We start from the raw sequence: 19,204 nt of genomic DNA on the forward strand, positions 1-19,204 counted from the left end.
ATGTATCAAATTAAGTGTTTATCGCTAAAATAAATGTATAGAAATGTGTGATATCCATGAGGGATGGATAATGCAGCGGTAGACCTCACGCTATAGTAGCACCGAGTCTTGACTGCTCCAGGTGCAAAGTAATATTTATGTTAAGATTAAAAATACTTTTATTCATCTGAAAAATGTTTTATTTCATTTCCTAAATATATATCAAACAATTTTTTTACAGCAAAACTTTATATTTTATCTACCTTAACTATATACATTGATTTGACCGACCTTGTAACCACCAGAAAAAAATACAAAATAAATCTAAATTACTATTCTTTCTTTTTTAGAATGATTGCAGATTATAACAGAATAACTACAATTATTTATTCTAAGTAGCATAGGGCCAATAACAGTATACATTTGTTTGAACTTAATTTTGTTGTTTTATTGCCCTATGAGCAGTGTCTAACAAATAATCCTGCCAAACAAGTTGTAAATCACTTGGCTAATGTGTAGCTCACATTGCCATATTGAATAATGTAACACATAAGCTGCTTGTGAGTATATCTTGTCAAAAATTTTTGTTATTCATTATTTTACATTATCTAACATAACAAGTTTCTAAGTTTTACATTTTAGTTATTTTTATAACAATCAATATATATATATACGTGAAAACAGGAAATAAATAGTACATTTGACTCTTGTCAGTTGCTGGTGTAATTTAAGCCTACTTTTTTTATAAAGATGTTATTTTTATTTACTTGAATAGTGTACCTAAGAAAACAAAATAATAATATGCACAACGAAAACAATGTTCTATAGCTATTATAGTTTAACTGACTCTATCTAAGACAAAACTGACTTAAAATAATTCTCGTAGCTGCTCGATCTGAACTCTGAAAGGTGAACTATCAAACTAACTGAAGGTGAAATTGACAATACTCTATTTTGAAAACATTATAGCATTATACATCTTTCAATAGATCAAAATGTTGTTTTTCTGTTGGTTATAAATGACATAGGTTAAAATTTCAGAGAGAATTATTGGCAATTTGTGAAAGAGAGGAATGTGACAGGTGGGTGTGGCAAGCAGATCTGATTTTCTAGTTTATGACTCCATAATCAAAGATGACTGAAGGCTATAAAAATTAATTTCCCCTTATTAATGTCAGTATTATAATGAATAATTTACATTAAATTCCATACTTGAGAGAGGAGTGGTAAGTAAATCAGAGAAAGACCTATAGAAGAAATGTCAAGGTTCTGATACTAGGGGAGATTGAGAATTTATTTAAGTATTTCTTTATAGAATTAAGAAATTAAAACTTAATTTAATATATTAAAATTTGATTTATTAACTATGTTTATAAGTCAAGTTTTTTTATTGATAATAAAGTAGTTTAACCAAAGTTTGAATGTAACTGTCAAAGATCATAATATGACCTTTGACCTGCCTGTAGCGAGAGGGTCAAAATGATTCCATTATTTGGATGAATGGACCTTGGTGATAGAAACAATGAATCTGTAGGCCAAATAACTCAAAACTATTGTAAAAATAAATTAGCTCTACATGAAATTAATAAACTTAACTTTCACTTTGTGTTGGTTATAAGTAATCCAATAACAAGTATCAGAGTGAATTACTGATATTATTTGATGGGATGGGAGGGTATGGCATGTGGGTTTGACTTTTTGATTTATATCTCCATAAAGCAAGAAGATTGAAGGCTTTAAATTGTGATTGTTTTACCAATATTCATATTATAAATGTATATAAAATGGGCAACTCGGAGCAAACAAGTTTAATGTGATAAAGAGAAATGAAGAACGTTCCTAAAAGTATATAGTTTCAGAAAAATAAACATTTAATTTTGATTTTTTCTGCTTTATCTAATAAAACATTTGTTATTTAATGTAGTTATTTGCATTCGTACTCTGAATACTTCACCTGCAAGGTGATTTTTATATGACGTATAAAAATCCTATTTTTGATCTTACAGTTTCACATTTCATTTGTATAACCTCTAAAACCTCTTAAATTAATATCAAAAGTTTTTTAAAGTAAATATTTATGTATTTTATTTTCCATTTTATCTACTATGTCAATCACTAACTCTATCTATTATCATCAACATATGGTGCAATGAACTGTTCAAAACTAACAAATAGAAAAATCTACATACCTTTCAACTCTTTGTAGAAATCCTCTAGAATAGTCATATTTTTCTTATATGTCTGTGGGGCTTTATGAAGGTATTTCAAAACACACCTCCTCTGACACTACAGCTATTACTTGACTGCTAGGGCTTCCTTCCTTTGCCCATCTAAGCATTGGTCTGATTTTTTTCTCGCTTGCTCCAGTCTTTTATTCCCAATTTAATTGACTTTGTGACACTCTCCACCATCGTCAATGCACCCTCTATCCTGATACTGTATATAAGCACTTCATTGAGATATTATCATCATTTGTTCTCAACAAAATGTTCACTAATGGTTTTCTGTTTATTGTGTTACCCAATTCATTTTCATAACATACAAAAGATAAAAATTTTTTATGAGCCATGAATTCCTGAATTACAGTTTCTAGAATGGAAACAAATCAGGTCTCTCCTATCCCACTTCTAATATCTAGCATTTCCCAACAGTTGGGGAGGGGGGGGGTCACTCTAAGTTGAGGCTGTCCATAACCTAATTCATAGTGAGATGGAGGCATATATTTGGTCCTGTGGTGTTTCTCCAGGGGGCTCTGAAGATGCATTGGACATTCTGGAGAGAATTTAGATATGCTTTTTCCAGCATATTCGTTTATTCTGTTGGCTTCTTCTAAGGCCAGTTTGAATCAGCTGCCTCCAGCTCCTTTTCTTCAGTTGGTAAATTGAGTGTCTGATGTTTTGGGTCTTTCTCTGGTTGCTTTTAAGTCTGCACTTTCCTTAATGGTAGAAAGGTCTGAGACCGAATACTTAGTTTTCCCTACATCCACCTGATATTGCGGTTCATGCAAGGAAGTTTACTGCTCAGTCATATGAAGGGATAGCTATGTCTTGTCTGCCACATTTGTCAGAACAACATGCTTTATCTACCACCACCAGGTGGATGCATATTTAGATTCTCAAGGAATAGACCCACTCCTGGAAACGTGGGGTTCCAGAATGGAGTCTGTGGTCACAATTTTCTAGGATTTATCTGATCCTAACTACAGTGCTAAGGTATTTATCATATCTCCTACCTTTGTTGGAAGCCTCTCGGTGATCACCACATCACTTTGATGACAAGTTAGGACCACTGTTAACATCTACCTTGATTTGATTGTCAGCTTCTGCACTTTCCCTAGTCTCTTGGCTTGTATGTTTTTGGGACTTGGGTTGAGATGCATTGTTGGAGGGCATTCATCGACCGGCTGCCACCCCCCAGGAGTTATATGAGGCCTCCTTTCTCTAACCCTTGATTTTTGCAGTTGTTCCAGAGTCTTTGGAACCAAGGGTTAATGTTGTCCATCTGCATTCATCACTGTCATTGTTGGCTTCTTGACTTTCCTTGGCTCCTACATGAGGTCATAGTTTCACCCTATTTGAGTGTCCTGATATCAGCCACTCAGTCCATTGATACCAAGAATAGATTCCAACCATATTCACTTAATTCCTCTGCTCGGGTCATGACACCACCAGTGGAGGTAGTGACTACTGCATGCCTTTGGGATCTGTGGGGCTTGGCTTTGAGAATTTCTGGATCTGTGGAAAACCTTTACCACATATCTGTGGGTACTACATGTCTGTGCATCAGGATTAGTAATTCGATTCACATCTTCAACACTATTATCCATCCAACCTGTAGTATTTCCGCCTCCTGCAGACCCTCGGATTTTGGAACTTCATTTGTTGAAGGGAGCAGTGGAGAGAGTCGTCCCAGTTCTTCCAGGGTTTTATTCCCCTTTGTTTGTTGTGACCAGGAAGACAGGAGACTGCCATCCATTCATTGATCTCTCTCGTCTAAATAACTTCCTAGATCCTCCAAGGTTCATGATGGAGTCATTTCTCACCCTGCATTGGCATTTTTGGCCAGGACTCTGGATGACTAAGTTCGATGTTGTTGACGCCTATCTGTACATTTCCATAGTGGAGTCATCCTGCCATTATCTGCATTTTGTGCACAGAGCTCAGGTGTTGCAGTTCAGGGTTCTGCCCTTTGGACTAGCATCAGCACCATATCTGTTCTGCTAAATTGTATAAGCTTTTTTCATCACCTCCATTCCCTAGACCTGTTCACACACCATTGCATGGACGACTGGTTGCTGCTGGCACCACCTGGTTAGTTGGCAGAATGTCACACCCAGATTCTACTTTCAGAAGCAACCAAAGCAGGCTTTGTTATCAGAACTGAAAAATCTGTACTCACTCCAACACAGTATATTGTCCATGTGGGTGTTTTTTTCAACACATATTTTAGTTGGGCTCAGCTGACTCCCACCCAACTCTACGCTATGGAACAAGCAGTTCGACTCTTATGTCTCTTTCTCCTACTGCGCAGATGGTTCTTTCTCTTTTGGGGATGTGGGCATCACTTGAATCCCTCATTCTTTTGGGACTAGCGCACATGAGGTTCCTTCAATTGTCTCTATGCGATCAATGGATCATGACCAGTGATCCACTGGATTCCCCAGTCTTCTTATTCAGGATCAACATCTTCAATCTCAAGTGGTGGTTAGATCAGAACTATACTATGATAGCTGTTTCTTCGCCACCACCTCATCCAGAGATCCATCTTTTCACAGATGCCTTGCTTGTGCATATCTCAACAGTAAGGAATTCCAGGGCATATGGGTGAATGATGAGACTTTCCTACACATTAATGTTTTCAAACTTCTTACTGTTCAAAGGGTGATATCTGAAGGTCTGGAATTATTGAGGGGAAAAGTCATCATGATTCACATTGACAATTACATAGTGGTGTCTTACATTTTCTGTCAAAGGGGTACCTGGTCTAGGTTCTCTTTGTTTTTGAACCTTGGATCTTCCTTATTGGGCCCATTCCCAACAGATCAATTGTCTCGACCCAACTGGATTCTCTCAACAACAGGGATGCTGCATCATGATGTTTTCCATTAAATTTGCTCTCAGTTCAGGACACTCATGATCAGTGCATTTGCCACTCATTAGAATACTCAACTACTGGCATTTTGTTCTCTGTTACCTCACCCTCAGGACTGGATGGTATTGCACCTCTATGTTTTCCCACTGATTGATATGTTACTCAGAGTACCAGCTGTGATTCGTTCAACCTCTTGTCTGGTTCTGTTGGTAACACTGGATTGGCCAGCTCAGCTTGGTTTATTTTTCTGTGGTACCTTCTGGAGTGCCCACCTTTTCCACTTTCTGTTTCTCCATCTCTGTTGAGGCAGCCACGATCCAACATCAGTCATCCTGAAGCTCAAGCTTCAAGTATGAAGGTTATGCAGTCCTTCGCATAGCATCAGGGTTTAAAATCATAAGGTGGTCATGTATCTGTCTCAGACTTTGCATAGTCCCATGATGGACATTTATCAACAGAAATGGCATGCATATCAACAATGGTGTATTGCAAGGAGGTTGAACCCACTTCATCCAGAAATGCCAACCATAACTCATTTTTCTGACCTGGCTCTTTGATAAGGGTTTTATATTCCAAAATCGCCTTATATAGGATGGCCCTATCGACTACCTTTAGGTATTCGAAGACACAAAAATTATTTAAGTCCTCAGTGCTCTCCGGCCTCCTCAAGTCATTTCAGGTCCTTCATCCCAAACGACTGTTTCAGTTTCCTAACTAGGATATTAAGCGGGCATATCATGCTCTTTCTCAACATCAATTTGAGCCCTTAGCCTCATGTACTATTTGTCACTTTTTCCTTAAGGTTTATTTTTTGTTGTTGCTGGCCTGCATATGTTGCTGGTCAGAGTTGTTTGTGCTGCATGTGCACTGGATGCTTTATCATTCTACCTATATCTTCCTATACCCAGACAGGTTCTTCTTACCTAAGACACTGGCAGTCAGGAAAGGGGATAAATCCTTTTCACCAATTCATCTGTCTGCTATTTCTCATCGAATCTTATCATTTGTTATGTCTTATGAGGGCCTTGAAGTATTATGTTGCCCACATTAACACTTTTCTAGGTGCTAGAGAATGACTTTTTATTCATTGGGATCCTTCAGTTCCCAGGATTTATCCCCGGTTACTTTGTAGAGGTGGGTATGAAAATTGATCTATTTCATTTATTCTGGGCTCTCTTTGGAGGTGAGAATATATCTGCGAGTTATGTCTCATCAAATTTGTCACATTTCTATGTCCTTAGTGACCCGGTTGAATTTCCTGCTGGAGGACATTGTACAGGCTGTTTTGTGGACCTTCCTCAATACTTTTATCTCACATTATTTGCATGATTTGGCAGTATCTTCCTCTAAGGATTTTTGACTACCCCTGTAGCTATCTTAATCACATCTGCTAGATTATAAGGAGGTAAGAGTATCTTCATTATTAATATTGTCTCTTATTTTCTTTCCAAGGGTCCCTCACCTCTTTTTCACAGGATCTACTTTGTGACGAGTGTTGCTCAATCACATGTGCTTTTTTCAAACCAATTCAGCACTAGCAACCTACTAACACAATATGCTTTATCTACGTTGCAACGGGCTCCATAGAAATAAGACCCCTAGAAGCAGACTGGGTGGTATTACTGTACTATGCTGGACTGCCACTCATGGACTACCATGAGTAAAGCATAAAGGGATCCTGCTCATCCCTGCCGATCATTGGATTGAATAAATTAGGGTCAGTTTGTTTTGAAAAATTTAGGGAACTTGATTCATCTCTTTCTCTGTTTCCAGAGCATTGTTCCTCAGGGCTCACCAACCCGCATTCCGCCCACTCCTATATTTTACTAGTGGAGCTAGGGGATCCTTGTCACACACGGTTTCCAGACACTGGGGTCTTGGTTGAGTACAGCTTGTTCCACATGTTCCCCATAATTCAGGGGACAAGTGGAATTTACCTTGCTCACACAGTTAAGGAGAAAGGATGAGTATTCATAATTCCAGACCAGATGATTTCTGTTTCTTCAGGTTGAGTATGGCATACAGGATCCCATCATTCCAAGTTTGGGTTGCTGCCTTTCAGACTTCTTCAGGTTGAGGAGAGCAGTGGAACCTTGGCAATCTATTTGTGGTCTGGCCAGTAGTGATGCTGTATCATGTCTAATTACACTCGCAGTGTATGAATTATGTTCTGGGTAAAGAGCATATCTGTTTTGGATGTAGTGTGGTTTCCCCACTAGGGTGCTAATCTTGTATTGGCACACCCACGAACTATGCAAATGCATTCTGTATGGATAGTGCCCTCACTGACTCCTCCATTTTATCAAATTGGGATTCTAGCTGTAGTGTGAGTGGGGGATAAGTATTTTTTGGAGATAACATTTTCTTAAATTGAAAATGTATTTCCAGTAATACTTACCTCCTTTCACACTCTCCCAGCCTTTCTCCCCACTAAAAGCCAGTTTTAGAGACTATGGTTTGGGTCAGTCTCAAAAAATTGATAATATTATCTGAATGAGGTGCTTATGTATGATACCAGGATAGAGGGTGCAATGACTTAGATGGAGAGTGGCACGAGACAGATATTGCCAAGGGCAATTAAGTGGGGAATAAAAGAATGGAGCAAGTGAAAAAAAATCAGACCAGTGTTCAGATGGGAGTCGAGTAACAGCTGTAGTGTGAATGGAGGTAAGTGTTATTGGAAATACATATTTGATTTAAGAAATTGTTAACTTTTGGCAGCCTCCCTGCAGAGATGATTTTGTGAAAAAAGATGATGCTTATACATGCCACCTTGTTTATAACTTTTCACAATCTAGGCAACAAGTTAAATTTATAAAAATCATTAAACTGTTCAAATATAATTTTTAAAACAAATAATACATGATTAACTGAAATATATAAGTAAGGCCTAAATACAATTTAGCTGTCCCTTTAACTATAGCATATTTAGGTAAGAAACCACTGCAAGTGCTATAGTTGATCAAGAAGACAACAATATAAATGTCATTTACATGTACACTGTGAGGAAAACTGCAGGCCAATTTCAGATTAACCATTGGTATAGAGTAAACTGAGATCCTTCTAATCACTGTATATACACTTGTGTCAAATGACTACATGTACATTGTAGATCTCAATGCAAAGTATAGAAGATGGACATGACACGTGTCAAGGGTTGGAAAATTTATATCTGTTTTCCAGATAACCCAGCTGCAGACTTTAAAGCTCCCATGTCAGTTAGGTCAAACACACCTATTAAGCACGTAGATTCTTCTGTATGTTGCCAGCTTATGTAACTAAGATTGAACTACTGCTAAAGTCAAGATTTTTCAAAGCTCATAGATCATGTGACATGAAACAGCAGTATAAGTATTTTTTTAAAGGTTTTCTTTGAAACTAGTAATTAAAACTTAGATAAAATTAAAATTCAAATTATACCACATAGTAATGTTAATTTCATAGACATATATTAATAGTAAAGTGGTTTAATTAAATTTTGAATTTAATGCAGCAAGGAATTTAAAAATGGTGATGGGGGGGCAATATTGTTAAGCTAAAACTAGTTACTGTTTAGTATGTTTGTTCAAAGTTGCCTCCTGTTGGGAAAAATTGGTTTTGATACTCATTGTGGGCATCAAAAATAGCTCATTGTGTAGTTTGGCACTTAGTGACAAACAAAAATAAAAAAATGTTCAGAGTTGCAAGTATTTCCTTTGTGAGAAGGAAAGAAATTCAAGGGATTTCAGTGACAACTCTCCAGTCCAGAAAAGGTTAAATAAGCCTTATTTATGTTATTGGAATTTTTTAACTCATATTAGGAATGTTGTATTTAGTTTTATTTTCTTCAGCTGTATATGTTGTTCTGCATAGCCGAAACTTCTGAACTAGCTACATAAAGCTGTAACATTATGATTATTCTACTATTTTTTCCCTTAATTTTTGTTTATCCTAAAAGGTCTAAGCTAATACATATCACATTTTAAAAGCTATTGTTTTTAAATAAGAATCATTTCTGAAATTTTAATTTGTCTGTAAGCCATTAATATTAATTGAGCTTAGTTTGCTTTTAGTAACAAGACATCCTAATTTGAAAATGAATTTTACCACTATTGCTAGTGAAAAGAATTGTGTCACACTAGATTACTCATTATTTTATATTAGTTGCTTAGACTAGATATTCTTATAATGGGCCAATACAGTCCAGTTCTGGTAGAACTGGATGATTAGTGGAATTTGCTAATTGATTAATTGTCAATCTAATTAATCAGTTACATTCAATTAATAGATTTTTTTTTACAAGATGGGTAAAAAAAATGTTAGTACTAAAAATCTGGTTTCAATATACCTGCAGTGAGAAGAGCACAGATAGCCCATTGTATACCTTTGTGCATAACAACAAACAAGCACAGTGACAATACTTAACTTACTTGGATAGTTCGAATAATTGAAAACAGTAACAGTTGGAAATCCTAATTTTGGATTTGTTGATTTTCTTTTGTCAGTCATGATGCTAACTGAAATAATATTGAAAAATCAAAATGGCAGTATGTCTGTTTCTGGATAGTTGGAAATGCTAATAGTTTTCATGACATTTATTGATTTAATCATAATTTCAAATTGTGGATACCTAGAATTATTGAAGTAGTAGTAATCAGAAACATTAGTTGGTTATTTTTGTGACATTAATTGATCTAATTGTAATTTTAGATTGTACATATCTAGATAATTGTAATTTTAATTAATCAGTTATTTTATATGACACTAACCAATGTAATCAATGCTTTTAGGTAATTGATTATATTAATTAGTTGAGTTAATGACAAATTAAGAAACCTTATAGCCCATGTACTTCAATAAGGTCTACCTTTCAGGGAAGAGTGGGGTAACTACTTTGATATAGAAATTATATATAGCCGGGAAGTTACAGAATCGTAAACTTCCCAATAAAATCATTCATCTTCACTGGTTAGTTTTTTTTTTTTATTATTATTATTATTTTTATATAGATTAAGTTTAAAGTTGATTTAGGGTAGGTTTTCATTAAAATGCACCCTGTTGTTACCAGTAGACTTTATACCCAAAACAATTTGTGGCTTACGAATGAAACGTGTTGTATGTCTAACACATTAAAAGAAGAACCAGTTATGTACTGAATGTATTAAATACTTGTTCAAAGGTTTTCTTTCCACAGAACAATCGGATATATTTGATAAAATAAATATTTCAGGCCATTTCGGTAATACAACTTCCCTACTTTTTGTTTATGTTTTGGTGTCCTTAGTGACACTAAATAACCAGCAGTAAGAGGTTTTATGAACAAAACTAGTTCCGTTATTAGTACACTGGAACATATAATAACTCATCTTTTTGATTTAACAGAGTAATGTAGCATGTTCGAAAAGTTGCATCTACTTTGTAAGTTAAATTTTGATGTTTAATAGAAATGTCTTCATATTGAGCTTGGAGGCATTGAGGTTAATAGTGGTATAGTAACTAAGATAAAGCAAAGTGGTAGAAAATTTTTAGTTTTGAAAAACTTTTGAAATATTGTTCAGATTAAATGTTTACTGATGAAAATTTCAACAGTTTCAGTATGTTAGATGTGGTGTTTTACTTCATTTTTTGTCTTCATCAGGAAGATTAATTTGTAATATATGCTTGAATTGTAACTGGAAGTTTGAGCATATGTAACAATTAATGGTGGAGAGAGCTTTAATGAGTTTATTTCCTAACACTTTTTGATTAAATATACTTAATTTATAGGAACTAAGAAATGTGTTTACATAAAAAATGTTTATTTTGCAAGAGTTGCAGAGTATAGAAACATTGATCAACTTTGTAAATCTCTCTTTCTGCTTTTACTTTGTGTGATATAGGTGTTAAATTAGACAGAGTGGTCCATATTATTCAGTCCAGAGAACCTTCGTTACGAGATTCTAATCCTGATGAGATAGAAATTGACTTTGAAACACTTAAGCCTTCAACGCTTCGTGAACTGGAAGCATATGTAGCTTCATGTTTACGAAAAAAAACAAGGAAACCATATAGTAAGTAACATACAACAATAAGATTGTTTTTATATTTATTTTGCTTTTGAAATAATGATTAATATTTCAGTTGTCTGTAAATTTTAACCTTTGAAATAAAATAGTTTAGTGACTTACTATGTTTGTTATCCAATATTTGTAATAAAGTAGAATATAATTTTGAGAAAGTTTAGTAAAAATGACCTTTTTAACTAATGTTTCGCCATTGCAGCTTCATCAGTCTTAATATACACATATACATGTATTAATATACACAACTGTTTGATATAAAGGAATTTTTATTTTAACCAATGTTTCGCCTTTGCATCTTCATCTGGGTTAATATACACATTAATGAAACAACAATAATAATCTATACATTGTTAGATGCACATTATGGCAGACTCGAGAAGTAGAATATTACAAGCAGTTTTATAAGTTAACGAATATTCTAATATATATATATCAGGAGTATAAAGGTTATATTTTATAAACTGTTTATCAAAATGTATAAATCCCTCCATTATGCACTACAAATTTTAAAGACAATAGAAAATAATTTATGTTTGTGTTATTTTCAAGTGAACATTTCAACATATAAAGGTGAAACATTTTTAATAGTAAACTTTAGACATATTAATTACAATGTTTTTGCTCTGAATAAACAGCAAAGAGCAAAACAACTGGCAAGTCTAAAGAAGAACAAGTGCAAGAAAAAAAGCAACTAGAGAAAAGATTGCAGGATGTTAGTGGTCAATTAGTATCCTCCAAGAAACCACCAAAGAAAGGCAAGACTCGGGTGTTTTTTAGTTTGTTTTCTGTATAATAAAAATTAATATTTAGTTGCCATGTATAAGAACCATCATTCAGTGGTGGCTCAGTAGTAAGACTTGGAGCTTATAATATTAACCCTATCGACATGGGTCAAAGGCTATGTCATTGTGTTTGTTGACTTGTATTCAAAATTTTATTGAATGACTATTTTATGAATTTATGTCTATCAAATTGCAGATTATAATTCAAATTTTAGTATTATGCATTGGTTAATTTCTTAATTTAAAATGAATATTAAAAAAAGCACCTAAATATTGATTTTTTTGTGTTACGTGGTATGTTGAATGCAGCACTGGTTCAAATTATATGTTTGTGATGTCAAAATACAAAGTCTGTAGTTTCGTATGAATTAGAAACTCAAATTATTGATATTGACAAGCTAGAATATAAAATAAGAACATCCTGTCTTTTCTGTTTACTGAGATACCACTATGTTTACTGAATCAAACACAGTGGCCCTGCCCACCTCTTTCCATTTTTGGAAACACTTCCTTATGTACACCTACTCCTGTCTATGACATGTGAATAACCAATAGAAAACACTGAATGTTCCTCTAGTGGCTTTCTCAGCCATTTTGATGTATTAGGGTGTCAATCTTGTTCCTTTCATACAAGATTTCAAGCTGGTAAGGTAAGACTTTAGGGAGCTAAAACATTTCATATTTTGTAGACCCAAATACAGCTTAGTTAATAAGCTTGATAAATTATAGTGGGATTCTATGGTATTGCTATGGTAATTTATGATTTTTGGTTATTTCAAAATGTATACATAAAACCTAAAAAAAACAAAACAATTATTTTGCTTCACATCCTCCACATGCGAAATTTGATAAGGCTTAGCAACCTATGGTAAGCAGCAAAGAAGTACAAAGTTTGTAACTAGAAGATAGAATTGTTTGTTATACTTCTTTATTTACTTTTCTATGTTTTAAAAAAATAAGTTTAAGAACTTATTTGTAAATAGTAGTAACGTATTATAACTGAAATGTGACTGTATTTTACAAAATACTGGTCCACTAAAATACAGTCAAGATAGATCACTTTGTAAAGGCCAGTTTTATATTCTTGGATACAGTAAAATGAGTGCATGTGCACTGTGTCATAGCAACTTCTGTAATGTTAGCCAGGCAGGACTGGAAGGTCAATATAATAAAAGTAATAAACATATATAAATGTATAATGTTATGAGATTTAAGTTATTTAGACTAAACATAACTTATAACTTAATAAAAAAAAAATCTGATATTTTGCATACGAAAGCCTTGGAATGGTAAGGTTAAATATTCTCTAAAAGTTGTATTCAATAAAAATTCTGAAACAAATAAATTATTTTGCAGATAGATTAGAAAACATCAGGGTGAAGGAGTGGTGTGGCTGTGAAAACATTGATAACTGAATATTTTTTAAAATTTGCATAAATGTGGAGACGTATTATAAGCACAAACATATCAGTATTGGGGAAGTAGGATTTGAAATAACCAATTTGGGGGGGGGGGAGGTTATACAAAAAATAATGTAAGCTGTATTTATAGATTAAAACTGAAGTTATCAAATGAGGGTTAACAAAATAAGCTAGCAGAAAATGCAAAATTTTATATATTTACACACACACAATGAGTCAAATATATTTTGCTCAGCAAACTGACAAATATGAATGAAACAATTTAAATATATCTTTAAAAAATGTAATTTAAATTAAGAATAATACAGTTTTTAAAGTATTTTTGTATTTCATTGAATAAATAAAAACTAGAAACATCTCGTATATCTGTATAAAATTTAATAATAAACTAATCTTACTTTCAAATTATTAATCCATTTGATTGGTTGGCCTGGACTATGAGTAACAAAAGAGTTGAATTATTTTTTTAAATTGTCCAATCAACTTTACCTTTGTGTCTAAAACTTGGTGGAATCACCACAGTTTCAAAAGAAAAAACAGTTAAGTTTTGTATCAGCCATAAATGGCTAAAATAGTGTACAAAAAGTCAAGTTTTTTTGCCTTCTAAACTCATTATTTTATTAATGAATTTGACTATCTGCATACATTTTATCGTTTTGAACATTTATTTCAAAACTTGTGTTTTTCAGATTCTGAGAATTCTCATGTTGATGTAGTGAGTGGTTCAACACGTCTGAGTGGGAGCAGTAGCAGTTCAAGTGACAGTGACAGCTCAAGCAGCAGTAGCACAAGTACTTCATCTGACAGCAGTGATTCAGAGTCAGGTTAGCTGGTTTTTATTTTCATGGTGGATGACCTTTGCATCAAGCAACAGATTGGGGTCATTATTTGTCCGTTCATATTTCTAATGCTGAATTATGATGATATTCAGCACAGTAATGATACTAAAGACAAACTTAAAAGGCATGTTACTGTAAGCTGTGTATAGATGTAAATATGTATACACCTCTACTTGTATGATAGTGACAATTTTGTTATACAAAAAATCCATTTGTTGAGAATTAATGGTGAGATTAACATTACATCCAGTGTAGACAGACATTAGAATGTTTCATTTTTGACTTAAGTTAATTCAAGTAACTTATTTTATGGTTGGAGTAGGGGGAACTTGATAAAAAAATAACTCATTTTGTGTGAACATCATTGATGAAGTAGAAAGTTGTATGATTTGTGTTGGGTAGGATAGTGATAGTAAAAGTTTCTGAAGCTTCTCTTATTACAGAAAATCCTCATTAATTTGTATTTAAAAGGGATCTGAATTTTTTTATAGTAATTAATCAGTTAATAAATAACCAAAATATCTGGGAACTTTTGATATTATCATTCACATAAACAACTAATACTTGTAATTATAAATTGAAGTTAGAAATTTATATGCTTAACGTTTTCTTTTACATATATTTGCGTACATATTTCTTGTGAAGAGTTTTCACACAACTCAACAGGTCATGGGTGTACTAGTATTTACGACACTAAAGTTGTTTACAGTATTAATTGTAGAGTATATCTAGCAGAAATATATAAGATTACATATAGCAGATACATTTTTTATCTGTACTAAAACTGTCTGAAGTGTATTTATTTTTGTCATCCTCCTAAGGAAACAGCATTCCATTTCGATAGGGTTGATATTTATTAAAGGTACCTTAATATCTTGTCATAGTTTTTGAGTGACTTTTGTTTTGCGAGTTATGTTACATGGTCTGAACTCGATTTTTCAAAACTTTTTTATTACGTTATATTATCCAGAAAAATGTATTTCCTGAAATTGATATTTTATAAATATAAAGCACATGACTAAACAGTTTGTTTCAGAATAACATTGTATACATGAGAGTAGGAAAGATAATGGTTAGTATGTGATGACAGCTACATTTGGAGCATCCTTTTGTTGTGTGGCTTTCAGTATATTATCCTTTTATGGAAGCTTTGAAGCTTTTCTATTTGATGTTAAATCTGTGAAATTATGTTACTTACAGCTTTTTTGTGGATCATAATATGTTCAAAATTATAGGTTTGAAATCAAATTATTCCAGATTAAAAGGAGCTAGAAATCTTAATGAGGGACTAGTGGCTGTTAAAATTTTCATTAGAATTAACAAATTAGGCAAAATATCAAATAATTTATTGTGTTTAATTTTGTTCTTGTATTTAAAACAAAAGTACATTTGGAATCATTAATATAAAAACTCTTAGAGTTTGAAAACAGTAGTGAATAAATGCTTTTAATTATCATGAAATGGTTATGTAATCACAAATAAATATATATCAGTTATATTGGGCATTTTGAATGAATCAGACTAGTTTTCTTTTAAATCTTTTGAAGTTTTACACATTTTAGGAGGATTATGTGTATGATGTCAGAAGTTGCATACAGATGCATCAAGTCTCAATATTCATTATCTCACATCTATGAAGGAGCTGTACTGGTTTTATAGTTTTGCCTTGGAAATAATAGAAAGTGGAGCACAGTTCAAGTTTATTAAAAGCATCAATTTTGTGTTCTTTATTATGTATTGTGTATGCATTGCTTATACATTTACATAAAATTCAAAAGGTGCTAAGCACTGAAAGTTGTGTATTTTTGAAATTTTTTCTTTCTTATGTACCAATTTAACCAATGACATTTAATCTTAAGAAATCTTCGACTTGTAAATAAAACATCACATAGAAATATCTGGTTGTAAGAAACAAGAAAGTATATAAAAGCCAAGGAGTGCAGTGTTCTGAGGCCAGCCAGCTGGTCTGTGTGGCTTCAGTAAAATTAAGAATTTATGTAATCATTAGTTTATTGCATTTCTCTGTATGAACTTTCTTTTGTATATTTTTTCATGCAAATTAGGAATGATCTTCCTATTGTACGTGAAATTGTAGTTACTATTCTTTTTCCATAATTTATAAAAGCATTAGATTAAGATTGCGTTTTGAGATACTGCTATAAACGTTAAAATTTATTAGTTTAGGTAAATGTTTGCAATTATTAAGCTATCTGTAAAAAAAAGAAAAAAAGATCGTACAAATATAAACATCTAGATCAATTTTTGTATTTTAAACAATTACCTATGACAAAAAATATTTGAATTTTGAGATTTCTTTGTTACTCTTCACCTACTATAAATAGTAGATGGTATAAGTTTGGATAGGCTCAGTAGATATCTTGTAAGTAACTTTTTCTGATAAGTAAATGTTTAGAACTGGACATAATATAATTCTTGTATAATTTTTGCATTTTAAACAATTACCTATAACAAAAATATTTGAATTTTGAGATTCTTTTGTTTCTCTTCACCTGCTACTATACATAGTACTTTTTTTGATAGGTAAATGTTTAGAACTGGACATGATATAATTCTTGTATAATTTTTGCATTTTAAACAATTACCTATGACAAAAAATATTTGAATTTTGAGATTTTTTTGTTACTCTTCACCTACTACTATACATAGTAGGTTTTATTTATGTTTGAGTTGGCTCAGTAGATATCTTGTAAGTAACTTTTTCTGATAGGTAAATGTTTAGAACTGGACATAATATATAATTCTACTGAGTAATACTTAACACTTAAAAAGTTACAGATGTATTTAAGTTGTCCTGGGCCCTTCTGTAGGTTGTGTATATTTCAAATGTAATAGCACAAAAACAACTAGGTGTTTTACTCGTGTTTTGTCCATTTATTTTACTGGGATTTTCATGACATGAAATCAAGCAAAATTGGTAGGTTTTATCAAGAACTGCTCTGATAGATTTGTATAATTTACAAAAAGTTCAGCTGGAGAAATTATAAGGCTGTCATAAGATATATAAGTACATCTTTAAACATTAGTGTTTCTTAATGTTGGATTGTTTTTGTTTTTTGTGTTGTGTATGTGTGTGTGTTTGTATGTGTGTATATGAAAGACCAGTGAAACGTGAACCCTTTTATTAATATTATTCAATCACTGGGGGATTTTTAAATACTTCATATACCTGATTAAAGTTCACTTTCATTTAAAAAGAAACAAGGTGCTACATAAATTACTATTATTTAAACAGTGTATACAGAGTTAAAGATCACTCCAAAGTTGGTACATTTTGCTCATGGTAATCTAATATTCACTAAGTATGTCAGTCAAACATTGTCACCTGATTAGGAAGTGAAGTGAAAGAAAAATCTAGGCATTGTTATTTGATAAACTATAATTATACTATTATTTTTGCTAATTTTATCTTTGAAAACTAAGCAGAAACAAGATATAAGAATATCTCCATATATTCACCTATATTTTGCATATTTCTGACGTTCATAGAAACATGTCATAATGAACAAAAATTGAAGATTTTTGTCAATAGAGATAAAATTAAAGAAGCTTTTTAATTAAACAACTAAAAATATTTTTGTTAGTAAAATAAGAGAAGTTGTTTAGGATTTGTAAATCATTTGACTTTTGAAAAATGGCAGGATATGTAACATAATGCTATTTTTTATGTGCTGCAGATTTCTTTTTTTATTCGTTTTTATCCTTTTAATGTTTCTCGAGTAAGCAATTTTATCCATTTCATTTGTTGTTTGAGCATAATTTTCTGTTAGAAAACTCAAAATTATTTAATATTTCTTGTTATCTTGCTTTAATTTAGAATCTTTTTTCTTCTCATTCTCTTTTGACAAAGTTAACATGCTTAAAATGTAACCGTAATTGAAATAGTAGATATATTCCTGTCTTCCAGTCCAGCTTATTCTTTTCTCACTAATACTCTCTCTCTGCCCAAAATAATGCATCATACATAAATTTTGCTTTTCATGTTATCCCTGCAGAGGCTCGGCATTAAGCTTGAGGGCTTAAAACACAAACTTATGTTTCAATTCTCATGATAGGTACATCACAGATAGCCCATTGGCCAGTTTTGTGCTTAACAACAACAAACAGACAAATGCACTTTTCATCCTGTATTAAATTTTTGTTTGAATTTTAACATGTTCATTGAGGTAGTTCATTTCCCACTATATGTTTTATTTTCTTTCAATGGTCATTTGATTTCTGTCTTGAAGATGCGGGGAACGTCATATTGAAAATCATCCTGCATTAAACACAGTATCTGTTTCTACATCTGAGTTAGAATCCACAGTTTCATTCACCGAACCTCCTCAATTACAGTTTTATTCATTTGTTTATTGCATCTCTAGAATTATAACATTGTTTTTCTTCATTGTTATTATTATTTTTAAATGTGGCAGACATACTTTTGTGTTGAGTTCCAAGAAAATATGTAGTAAGTTTTTTTCGGTAATCTGTGGATAGTCAGTTGAAGCTGTTCCTTTTGGTTCTTTATTCTGTCCGTATGCTTTTCCAGTAATTACACACTGCTGTTTTCTAGCCACTAATTACATGTGATGTTAACTGATGGTTTTTCAGACCGAGCCTATTAATGAATTTGTAACATTGTTATACTAATCATTTTGCTGTACAAAGATTTATCTCATCACACCTGGAGTGCTCATCTCCATGAGCTGTACAAATATCAAAATAGGCTTTCCAATTTAACAACTGACCAATAATTTCAGCCAAACTAAACTTTTTATTGACAAGTTTGGAAATATATAACATGCTGCAACCATGAACAGTAATCGTGAGCCACATATAACAGTCACATCTACTTTCAGAATTATATTTGTTTTGTTATTAATTTTATTGTCGCCATCAAAAGTATTGTAAATAGCAAAAACACTTGGCACATTTAGATTTTTTCAATAGTGTTTATGCCCATTATATGTACAAAAATTTCCAAATCATAATTAAAAGATGTTTAATTAAATTTGTAATACAACAATATATATATATATATATATATATAA

The 19,204-nt window shown here is 32.5% G+C and overlaps 1 protein-coding gene across 21 annotated transcripts in view; it reads left to right on the top strand.

The window, feature by feature from the left end:
• Positions 1–19,204, top strand: part of LOC106462807 (bromodomain-containing protein 3-like) — a 129,002-nt gene that overhangs the window by 68,670 nt on the left and 41,128 nt on the right. For all 21 annotated transcript variants that reach the window (XM_022390161.1, XM_022390160.1, XM_022390156.1 and 18 more), the window contains 3 exons: positions 10,929–11,099; positions 11,747–11,866; positions 14,004–14,138. In XM_022390161.1, the coding sequence (XP_022245869.1) occupies positions 10,929–11,099; positions 11,747–11,866; positions 14,004–14,138 (426 nt within the window). The remainder of the gene's footprint in view (positions 1–10,928; positions 11,100–11,746; positions 11,867–14,003; positions 14,139–19,204) is intronic.

Source organism: Limulus polyphemus, unplaced genomic scaffold, assembly GCF_000517525.1.
Source record: "Limulus polyphemus unplaced genomic scaffold, Limulus_polyphemus-2.1.2 Scaffold1256, whole genome shotgun sequence".
NCBI lineage: Eukaryota > Metazoa > Arthropoda > Merostomata > Xiphosura > Limulidae > Limulus > Limulus polyphemus.